The sequence below is a fragment of the Muntiacus reevesi genome, chromosome 7 (genome assembly GCF_963930625.1).
Source record: "Muntiacus reevesi chromosome 7, mMunRee1.1, whole genome shotgun sequence".
In the NCBI taxonomy this organism is placed as follows: domain Eukaryota; kingdom Metazoa; phylum Chordata; class Mammalia; order Artiodactyla; family Cervidae; genus Muntiacus; species Muntiacus reevesi.
The window spans coordinates 26,981,612-26,993,956 of record NC_089255.1 but is presented as its reverse complement, the minus strand read 5'-3'; the positions used below and the strand labels follow the sequence as shown (position 1 = coordinate 26,993,956).

The 12,345-nt window shown below is 34.8% G+C and overlaps 1 protein-coding gene across 1 annotated transcript; it reads right to left on the bottom strand.

Moving 5' to 3' along the window:
• Positions 1-6,823: 6,823 nt before the first annotated feature.
• Positions 6,824-11,120, bottom strand: LOC136172065 (olfactory receptor 4F4-like). Its single transcript, XM_065941184.1, has 2 exons — positions 11,103-11,120; positions 6,824-7,795 (listed from the first exon to the last, which is right to left on the bottom strand). The coding sequence occupies exons 1-2, from the start codon at positions 11,118-11,120 to the stop codon at positions 6,824-6,826; spliced, it is 990 nt and encodes a 329-aa protein (XP_065797256.1).
• Between the last annotated feature and the right edge of the window lie 1,225 nt (positions 11,121-12,345).

Below are 12,345 nucleotides of genomic sequence, written 5' to 3'. Positions count from 1 at the left end.
CCTGGGATTCTCCAGGCAAGAACACTGGAGTGGGTTGCCATTTCCTTCTCCAGTGCATGAAAGTGAAAAGTGAAAGTGAAGCCGCTCAGTCGATACCAACTCTTAGCGACCCCATGGTCTGCGTCCTACCAGGCTCCTCTGTCCATGGGATTTTCCAGGCAAGAGTACTGGAGTGGGGTGCCATTGCCTTCTCCTTTTATGGTTGAGTAATATTCTGTTGTATGGGTATATCACAATTTATTTATCTATTCATTTGCTAATGGATATTTGGATAATTTCTATCTTTTGGCTATTGATGATACTGCTGCTATGAGTGTGTGTGTATTTGTGTGTGAATTTTTGTTTGAGTATATGTTTTCACTTCTTATGGGTATATATCTTTGAGTGGAATTACTGGGTCATATGCTAACTCTATTTTTAACATTTGAGAAACTGCAAAATACTTTTCAAAGTAGCTTCACCACTTTACATCTTCATGAGTAGTGTATGAAGGTTCCAGTTACTTCACATCCTTCATATTTTCTGACTTTTTTACCTCTCTTTTTTTTTTTTTTGATTATGGACTCATTGTGGGTGTAAAGTGACATCTGTGGTTTTAATGTGAATTTTCCTGATAACTATTGATGTTGAGCAACTTTTCATGTGTTTCCTGGCCATTGTTTATCTCCTCTGGAGAAATGCCTATTCAAGTTCTTTGTTGATTTTCTAATTTTTTTTTATCTTTCTGTTGCTGCATTGTAAGTTCTTTTATATATTTTGGACACCAGAGCTTTATCAGAGATAAGTACTTTCCCTCTGCCCTAAGCTGTCAATTTAATTGATGATGTTCTTATAAAAAGTTTATAATTTCAAAGTCAAATCTCTTTTTTCTTTGCTTTGCTTTCTTTTTTTTCTTTTGCTTTCCCTTTCATATCTAGGAAGTCATTGCCTATACACAGCCATGATTTATTCCTATATTCTCTTCTAGGAGTTGTATGGTTTTAGTCTTATATTTAAGCCATTGATACAATTTGAATTAAATTTTGCATATGGTGTGAGGTAGGCATTCAACTTCATTTTTCTTGGCAATTGAGCATCCAGTTGTCCCAGCACATTTTGTTTCAGCTATTGTACCTTGTGTGTGTGTGCTCAGTCATGTCCGACTCTTTGTGGCCCCATGGACTGTAGCCCGCCAGGCTCCTCTGTCCATGAAATTCTCCAGGCAAGGATACTGGAGTGGGTAGCTATTCCCCACTGTAGGGAATCTTCCCCACCCAGGGGCCAAACTTGTGTCTCTTGCATCTCCTGCATTGGCAGGCAGATTCTTTACCACTAGTGCCACCTGGGAAGCTCCATTGTACTTTTTGCCTCCTTTTTTATAATTTCTATATCTTTACTGATAATCTTGATGTGATCTATTATTCTGTTTGTTTTCATTTAAAACCATTTGTTTAAAGTCTTAATCTAGTAAGTCAAATGTTTTGTTTTCTCAGAGATAGTGTCTACTTATTTCATCATGGATGGAACATACTTTTTTATTTGTAGGCTTCTTAATTTTTAAATTAGATCTTATGGATATTATAATTCAGTAACTTGGAAATCAGATTCTTTCCCCTCCTCAAGGTTTATTTTTGTCAATTTCTGTAGGATTCATCTGGGATTGTTTGTTTGTTTGTTGCTCAGTGACTTCTGGACTATTTTGTACCTTCTATATTCTTTGTTTTGTTTGTTCTCTGAAGTGTCTATATCTCTAGCTTATTTTCAACTAGTGATATTTTGAACACCAAGAGCCAAGAAAAAAATTAAGAAAAAACAACAGAAAATAAGAAAAGTAAGAAAAATGAAAACACTTCCAGTCTTTCCTAGTTGATTGTTTGCTGAGGCATTCCTTCAATATTTGGGCTATATAAAACTCTGCCTTACCCTTCATTTCTGTTTGCATGAGAAAGTAGCCAGAGCTAAAATCTAAGAATCTTCCAGGTATTTTCTGAATATGTATTTTGCTCTGACATGTATAAAGTGTTAGTCATTCAGTCATGTCTGACTCTTTGTGACTCCATGGGTTGTATCCTGCCAGGCTCCTAGATCCATGGAATTCTCCAGGCAAAAATACTTGAGTAGGTATACTTCCCTTCTCCAGGGGATCTTCCCAACCCAGGATCAAACCCAGGTCTCCTGCATTGCAGGTGGATTCTTTACCATCTGAGCCATCAGGCTTTCTGAATTCCCCAATATAAAGGTGTTGTTTTGACTACCTTCATTTCCAAAAATCCCAGCTCCTACTTTTTCCTTCCAGGCTTTTAGGGGTGGGCTCAATTGTCCCAGATGGCTGTGGGTTTTTCATTTGCCTTACAATGTTTTTGAAGAATCCCTGCCCCTCTTTCACCTTGAGTGACTTCTGAATTAGGTGAAACAAATTTAAAAAGTTTACATAATTTTTTTAGGTGGCTTTCAGACAAGTTAGAAAAAGAAGGCACAGTTCTTTGAAATTAAGGTCTGTTCTGCTCCCTCTGGAGTCAAAGACTGTAGTCTCATTCAGCTATGGGCCATCATCTTCACAAAAAATGCTAAGCTAGGAAAGAGTATGCTGCTGCTGCTGCTAAGTTACGTCAGTCGTGTCTGACTCTGTGCGACCCCACAGACGGCAGCCCACCAGGCTGCCCTGTCCCTGGGATTCTCCAGGCAAGAACACTGGAGTGGGTTGCCATTTCCTTCTCCAATGCATGAAAGTGAAAAGTGAAAGTGAAGTCACTCATTTGTGTCACACTCGTAGCAACCCCATGGACTGCAGCCCACCAGACTCCTCCATCCATGGGATTTTCCAGGCAAGAGTACTGGAGTGGGGTGCCATTACCTTCTCCGGGAAAGGGGATGATGAAAGGGCAAATAAAAATGCCACAAATATATTCTATCATTTTTAAGTTGCTTTTTCTTTATTCAATGTTTACTTATTGGCTATGCGCTTCTGACTACTTTCCAGAATTCTGAAAATGTTGATTCTAATAATTTTTTGCTTAAAATGTCAGTGTTTCTATAGAGTAATATGTCTCTGGAGTTGTCTCTTCTGCCATTTACTCTGAAGTCACTCCCCTCTCCCCTTCTTCTTAATCTATCAGATGTCTGGTCTTCCTCTTTCAATTTTAAGAGTTATTTCTGCATTTAGTAATATTGGTTCATTATCTGTGATATATGTTGTAATGTTTACTCCCAGTTTGTCTTCTGTATTCTGAATTTACATTCGTTTTTAAAAAATATTTCGGATTGCAGACTTTGTTACTGTAATCTATCATTAAAAATCACATCTGTATTTAGTGTCATAGAAAGATTTCCATTATATTTAGGACTCTTAGGAATTTACTCGTATTTTGTACTTCATGTTTTGCATTTGTATTTCAGATCTATTAGCAGTTAATTCTTGTGTATGGTTTGAGAAAGGAAGCCTACTGTACTAATTCTATATACAGAATTTTGACTGTGATATTCATGAGTAAACTGGTTGATAATGTTTGCTCTTGTACTGTTTTTATTTAATTTGGGTACAACTTTTGCTGTTTCATGAAAAAAATTGGAAGCAATTTTCATTTTTCTATTCTTTGGAACAATTTGTTTTCAGTGAGACTATCTGAATCTGCCTGCAATCCAGGAGACCCTGGTTTGATTCCTGGATTGGGAACATCACCTGGAGAAGGGATAGTCTACCTGTTCCAGCATTCATGGCCTTCCCTGGTGGCTCAGATGGTAAAGAATCTGTCTGCAATGTGGGAGACATGGGTTTGATACCTGGGTTGGGAAGATCCCCTCGAGGAGGGCATGGCAACCCACTCCAGTATTCTTGCCTGGAGAATCCCATGGACAGAAAAGCCTGGCAGTCTTACGGTCCTGGGTTCACAAAGAGTTGGATATGACTGAGTGACTAAGCACGAGACACAGCACATCTGATTTCTAAATGTTTTGTAGAATTCTCGGTGGAACCATTTAAACCTGATGTGTGTGTGTGTGTGTGTGTGTGATATTTGTGTGTTATAATTTGCTGATAAATTTCTGTGTTATTTCTATGCAAATTAGCACTTTTAAGTATCATATTTATACTGCAGTCGGTAATAAAGTATTATCCTGAAATAGTTATCCATTACATAAAGCTTTCAAATTTATTTATATAGATGTGTACAGCATTGTTTTTAGTGACCTTTATTTGCTGATTTTTAATCATTATTTTCTCTTACTATTTATTAACTACTTTTGTGCTTTATTCTTATCTTTTATGAAACTATCTAGTGAGCTGTCTAATTTGTATATTTGTTTAAAGCAAGATTTTTTATTTACAAATTTGATACATTTTTTATTCTTTATTTTGATTTTTACTTTGTTTTCTTTCTTGTGTTTTCTTTTTGTTTCTCCTTTGACTTTAATTTGAGGTGGCAATTTAACTCATTTATTTAATTCTTTCAATTTTCATCAATGTGTGTGTATATGACTCATATACATGATGCATGTATATGAATTTTTCTCATATACATATGAGTTTTCTCATATATATGTGTTTTATCACTGCTTTAACTATATCTCATTTATCTTTGTATGTACTGGTTTATTATCACTATTTAGAAAATTTACTTTTTTCTCTGTATTTACACTTTCATCCTAGTATTTTTTAAGTGCAAGTTTCTAAATTTCAAGGTTTTTCTTCATTTCTCAACTTTATTTCCAGCTTCTAGTTTTACTGAATTTTAATAAAAACTCCAGGGTTAGATTGTTTTCATTGGCAAATTCTACCCAAATTTAAAGAATCAATGCCAATCTTCTTAAACTTTTTCAATAAAATGAAGAGGGAGTGAATGCTCCTAAACTTATAGATCGGAATTACCCTGATACTAAAGCCGGATAAGGACACTGCAAGAAATGAAAGCCACAGACAATATTACTGAAGACATATAAATGCAAAAATTCTCAACAGAAATTAGCTAACTGAAATCAACAGCACATAAAACTAAAAAACTTATGCGTAATAAGGAAAATAGGCAAAGAGTGAAAGGATGGGAGAAAATATTTTTATAGCATATTTCTGATAAGGAGTTAAAATCATTCAACTCAATAGCTAAAAACAAAACAAAACAGAAAATAAAAACCTGATTAAAATTGGGCAAAGACCTGAATAGATATTTCTCCAAAGCAGATCTACAAATAGCCAGCAGGTGTATGATTAGTGAAGAAAGTGTAAATGATGTGGAGAAAAGGAAATCCTGTTATACTGTTGATGGGTATGTGAGTTGGTATAAACATTATAGAAAGTAGCATGGAAGTTTTTCCAAGATTAAACATTTATCTACCATATGACCCAGCAATTCTTCTGGATATAAATCTATGGGAAATAAACTTGAAAGTGAAAGTCACTCAGTTGTGTCCAACTCTTTTGTGACCCCATGGGTATGTATAGTAAGTGGAATTCTCTAGGCCAGAATACTGGAATGGGTAGTCATTCCCTTCTCCAGGAGATCTTCCCAACCCATGGATTGAACCCAAGTCTCCTTCATTGCAGGTGGATTGTTTACCAGCTGAGTCCCAAGGGAAGCCCAAGAATACTGGAGTGTAGCCTATTCCTTCTCCAGCAGATCTTCCTGACCAAGGAATTGAACCAGGGTCTCCTGCCTTGCAGGTGGATTCTTTACCAACTGGGCTAATGCTTGAAGTCATGATTAGTATGGGATAGGTAGAGTTGAACCCATCTCTTTTTGACTTCAAAGTCTGTGCATGTGAAAGCTAACCTTGAAAAGTGACAAGGATGAATCCAAATGATACACAGTATGCCAACATGTTGAGAGACTTGAATCTCTCTAAATGGTTTTATTGCTATGGGCTGTTGTATACCACAGGATGTCATGTGCCTACAAGACAAATTTTATATTTGCAGATTCGCTTTTGCTATTATTCTTTTTTTTTTTAAAATAAGATTTATTTATTTATTTATGACTGTGCTGGGTTTTTGTTGCTGCATCTGAGTTCTCTTTAGTTGTGGTGAGCAGGGGCTACTCTCCAGCCCCTGCTATGAGCAGGTTTCTCATTGCAGTGGTTTCTCTTGCAGTGGATCATGGGCTTTAGTCACGGGCTTCAGTACTTGTAGCCCGTGGACTCAGCAGTTGCAGGTCATGGGCTCTAGAGCACAGGCTCAGTAACTGTGGAACTTGGGCTTAGCTGTCCCATGGCATATGGGATCCTCCCGGATCAAGGATAGAACCTATGTCCACTGCATTGACAGACGGACTCTTCACCATTGATGTACTAGGGAAGCCCCTCTTCCTGTCTTTCTTAATAATACATTCAAGGATTATGTGTTGTTACAATGATAGTAGTTAAACTGTTATAATGGGAGGAGTTTCTTTTTTAAACCTCTTAAAAGTTGGCATATATATCATTATCACTAAGCATATTATTTTTTTGAATTAGGTGTATAGCAGTTGCTTCTTGATGTTTTTAAAGAAAATGAGCCAAATAGAAATTAAAAAAAAAAATCCTAAGTCAACCTAGTTTCTATCTTTCTCCCTTTTACCCTCAAGACCATCCAAGAAGGCACAGGAGTGTACAAATGCTAGCATTTTTATGCCTTTAATTGTTGGGAGAATTAGTGAAGTCATATTTTCAAAGTAAAATGTTAAGTTTGCCTCCGTATTCAAAAACATAACAAGATTGTCAAAGAATAAAATGAGGCTTTTTATGTAAATATTCTTTGACAGTTGATAAGGAATGAAATGGAAGATATCATTTTTCTTAGATTTTCTAAATAACTTACTGATGCTATATAATATGTCATTATTACAGATTAATCTCACAGATTAATTTTATAAGATATCTAAGACTTTATCCTAGAATTGATATTCCATTTTCTCATCCGTCTCATTGCAGTCTTCATGTCTTTGTTCCTCAGTGTGTATATAATTGGGTTCAAGAAAGGAGTGACCACAGAATAGAAGACAGCAAGGAATTTGTCTAGTGACTTGATGGGGAATGGCCAGGCATAAATGAAGATACATGGTCCAAAGAACAAAAGAACTACTGTGATATGGGCAGTTAAAGTAGACAGAGCCTTGGATGACCCCTCTGAAGGGAGATGCTGGATGGTCACTAAGATGACAGTGTATGAGATGACTAGGAGGAAAAAAGAACACAGAGTGAGCACACCACTGTTAGCAATGACCATGATATCCAGCCTATAGCTATCTGTGCAGGCAAGTTTGATGACCCTAGGAAGGTCGCAATAAAAGCTGTCTATCTCATTGGGACCACAGAAAGGTAAGTTCACTGCAAAGGCCAACTGGCTCACTGAGTGGAGAAAGCCAGTTCCCCACGCAGCAGCCACAAAGCCAACACATACATTGCCACACATAATTGTAGTGTAGCGAAGGGGTTTACAGATTGCTACATATCTGTCAAAGGCCATGGCTATAAGGATCACCAGCTCACTCCCACCAAAGAAATGAAGGAGAAATATCTGAGCAAGGCAGCCCTTGAATGAGATGACCTTACATTTACTGAAAAAATCAGCAATCATCTTGGGGGCTGTGACTGAAGACAGACACAGGTCAATGAGTGAGAGGTTGGCGAGCAGGAAGTACATGGGGGAGTGAAGGTGGGAATCAGAAGTCACAGTTATGACAATAAGAAGGTTTCCAAACACAATTCCGACATCGGATACAAAAAAGAACGCAGATAGGAAAATCTGGAGTTCCTGAGAATTGGAGAGTCCCAGAAAAATGAACTCAGTCACCGTGGAGTGATTTGTTTCACTTATTGATTCATTCCAGGAAATATCCTCTGTAGTTACCTTGAATGGAGTGAGAAGAAAGTCAGAAATATTGTATTCAAATTCAGAGCCCCAATTTGTGTCATTATGTTCACACTCATGATGACATTCTGTGCTTTGTTACATAAAGGCATTTAAAATGCCTACAATCTAAACTCAATTTTATCACACACTCTTTGCCTGAATACACTTTATAATCCAGTTGTCGAAGCTTTAGTGTTTTCACTTATGTTAGGCTTATTCCTAATAAAATGCTTTTTTCATGTTACCCTCTCTGCCAGATTAAATTTATACCCTGACCCTGCATTTATGTCCTCTTTCACTGAACTCCAAAACAGTTCATATTCTCTAGACCATATCATAGCTCTTAAATACATACAAAACTCTATGACTGTCACATCTACAAAGGCTTTTCATGACATTTTTCAGAAGGTATTTTTAGTAACCCAATAGTTCATCACAATAATCTTGTATACAGTTATTGGAAACTTCTCTATTAAACTAAAACAAATCCTCATTCATAATTTAATTGTGAGGCAATCATAGTGTATGGGTTTTGTGTGCATCTGTGGATCTTGAATTCATCCTCTTTAAGACTTCTTTTGTCATTTTGTAATTGCAAATACTAAGTATATTCCTTTTTATGGTTATTATGAATTCCAACTGAAATACCAAATATAAAATATTTTGCAGTTTTTGTATTTGGTAATTACACAATAGATTTAGATGATGATTAGTAGTGAGAGTTATCACCTCTGATTCATAGAAAAACCCTGGCTCCTCAATAATCATTTAAAAGTGTACTTGTATTCTAAAAATAATTATCATAGCAAGATTTAGTTTCCCTATCTTTTAAATGACTGCATTGGATCAATATTTTTCTAAATCCCCACTAATCCAATACTCTATCAGGATTGAGGGAAGGACATAATTTAAAAATAATTGTCATAATCTCTCAGGAGCTTGGATAGCAATATGAAAACTAAGACAGATGTAGAGATTAAGTCTTATGGGAACTTTACATTTATGAGAATTCTGAAAGAGAAACTAGGAATTATAAGAATTTATAGAGGATAGAATTGATATTTAACATTTGGTAATATGAAAATGCTTAGAAGAAAGAGTTATGCCAAAATAAAATTAAAGATGAAAAATAGAAGAAAAGAATTAACAACACAAAAATAAGGTATAAAAATGAGAGAAGTTAAAAGTAAGAGAATGTCACTGCAGAGGATGCTAGTTTGATTCCTGATGGGGGAACTTAAGATTTCACATGCTGTGTGGGGTGGCCAAAAAAGTTTAAAAAACAAAACAAAATTTAAAAAAATAAAAATTTGAAAGTGAGGAAAATATTTACTGAGATAAAATGTGAAGAAATTTTAATAGGAAATGAATTTGGAAAAGGATTCTAGAATGCCTACTATGGGATACTTGTTTAATTATGTTGACATGAAAAACTGTTGCAGAATTATGAGCAATTGTTTAATCAATTTCTAACAAATGGTAAGCAGTTAATAATAGCCATTATAAAAAGTAGTAATAACAGGACATGTGTCAACAGATGTATAAGATAAAAAAAATGATGCTAATTTTTTTATTCTGAGTAATTGTGAACGCTGTCACAGCTTTAACTCTGATAATAGCTATAATAAGATCTAGCATAGCAATGTATAACATATAGGTCATTTTTAGAGGAAGTAATACATTTGGAAGGAAGTAAAGGATGATGATAATAAAATGTAGAGGTGTTGTTGGAATATCTTTGTAAGTTGCTACCTGAAAGTTAAGAGCCTGAAAAGTGGTCTTTGAATGTAAGTTGCAAAAGTCATTTCATATATATATTGGGGAGTCCAGAAGTTTTGCAGTAAGTGAAGTAGAAAATGGAATGGTAGCTTGAAGGGGAAGCTATAAAAGAGAGGAGAGGAAATTGGCGGGTCTTAAGGAGTCATGAAAGGATAGGGTATGGCTCATCAAATTTCTTGGGGGGGTAGTATTATGTTTTCTCTACTTAATCAGTTATTCCACAGTCCTTGGAAATTGCATTTTTTTTCTTCATTATCCATTCCATAGCCCTATCCTCAAGCTCCATATTACTGTTTTTAAAATCCTATAAATATTTAGCAATTATAATTTACTTCCAAATATAAAGAGATGCCTAGTAGTAAAACAAGTCATAAATAGTCATTTTAGTCCCCTTCTGCTTAGCACAAATATAATCATACTTGTCATTGACAATAAAGAGGATGGGATTCCTATCGTGAGGTCATTTCTGACATGACTGGTTGATTTGGATGTTTCTTTAAAGTCAGGAATGTGATTTAGTATTTTCTTTGGATATTTACTGATGTGGAATCATTTCACTGAGAAAAGAGGACAAACTGGATAGTTATGTCAGTGTAGGTTTACCAAAGTGTTATCATTTGCAGTGAAAAGATTTTCTACCATGGTAACAAGTAAGAATTCAAATATACTGTTTTTCAGCAAAATGAATTTTTCTTTTCACCAACCTCAGGATTCTTCCATTTTTCTTGAAAAATGCACATAAAATTGAATTCTGTAGAATGGGTTATTACTAATAGAAGCATTTTATTGTCAATACAAATGCTACAGTTTGGTTAATTCTGCTAATATATTTCACTTTCACATTCTACCTACCTCCTTCATAACTGGAAGACAGTACAGCAATTTTCAGAGCAAGGCGTGTAGACTTTTCTTTTATTTGCACTTTCTCATGAAGTATACAATTTCCAAGAGAAGAAAATTGATATAAACTATCCTCCTTAGCAAATGACTTCATTAATTAAGAACTATTTATGGAAGTGACCAGAGGCAGATGAAGAGATCTGAAAGTAGTCATCCTGAACTTTGGGTATTGAGACTAGCTCTTATAGTCTCACAAGCTTTCCCCTGAGGAAATACACAAAATCTTCTTGATTTAAGGGATAATGTCACAGTTTCTTGGCTAACTCAGGTACTTCTATGACTCTCACTGAATTTAAAGGTAAATTTTTAAAGAAGCATAGTAAAACATTGATAAAATTGTGCAGTTAAAGTTCAGACATGTTAAGAAGGAAACAAATAATAATGTTTTAGATTTTATGGAAAGCAGATAGCTTAAAATTTGTGGAGAAAATATAGGAAAAATACCTTGACAAATAACAAGTCTAAGTTCTTATTAGTTATCATTCTTATTGAGTAGCTTTAATTACCATACAGTGGTTAAAACTGAACTGACTTATTACAGTTAATGTTCCTTAAATCAGTCATAGAAAGAATCCAAATGCTCTCTCAGCTGTGCTCCATGACCATCAGACTTCCCAGATTTTACCTGAATGTTGCCAATCATCTTTGTCCTAAGAGCCCTTACTTAAAAATGCACACATTAAAGAAGTTGAGATATGAATAGAGTATCCTCCTCTAGTAAATAAGTCCCTTCAAATACTTACAGAAGTGTAGATACTTTTAAAGAATGAATCACGATATGCTTTGAAAACAAATATTGAAAAAAACTGGAAAATAGGCAAAATTTTGCATAATATAAAATACTAGAGTCTATTTCTAAAACAATATTGTACGAAATACATTATCAAAGTCTAAAGGCAATTTTAAGTCTTAATGTAGTGTCATAGTGTTGACCTTCCTATTTATCTAATTAAAGTACAATTATGATGAGAATTGCTTCTTCCTCAATTTTAATGTCTACTGGTTTACATAAACCTATATTTTATCTTTGGATCTACATAATTTCCATAAGAAATATTAATTGATTTCCAACGATGCTTGTTATCAAATGGAAGGTACTGATGAAGTTAAATTGCATGTATAGGTGTATATATACACACACATATGTATATATGTATGTGTAATACATACACACATATATACACATATACACACATATGTATATATGTATGTACATATGTGTGTATATGTATATCCATATATACATATGTATATATGTATGTATTAGTTAAGTCGCTCAGTCATGTCCAACTCTTTGTGACCCCTTGGACTGTAGCCCACCAGGCTCCTCCATCCATGGGATATTCCAGGCAAGAATACTGGAGTGGGTTGCCATTTCCTTCTCCAGGGGATCTTCTCGACCCAGGAATTGAACCCAGGTCTCCTGCATTGCAGGCAGATGCTTTAACCTCTGAGCCACCAGGGAAGCCCTATATGTATGTATATATGTATGTGTATATATATATATGTGTGTGTGTATATATATGTATGTATATATGTATATACATATAGACACATGTGTATATATACATGTACATATACACATGTACATATCTATATGTAGATGTAAAATATCCACATGAATATTGAATGTAGTCTTTAGTGGTAACTATAGTTTAGGTTTGGAGTTTAGATAGAAATATAAGCTACAACTCTATGTAAATGAAATTCCTTGATTCAATACCTTCTTTTTTGTTTTTTTAATGTATTTTATCTATTTTATGTATTTTTTATGTATTTTTGTATTTTCAGTTTTTTTTTTTTTTTTTTTATAATTTTATATATTTATTTTTGGTTGTGCTTGGTCTTTGTTGCTGTGTGGACTTTTC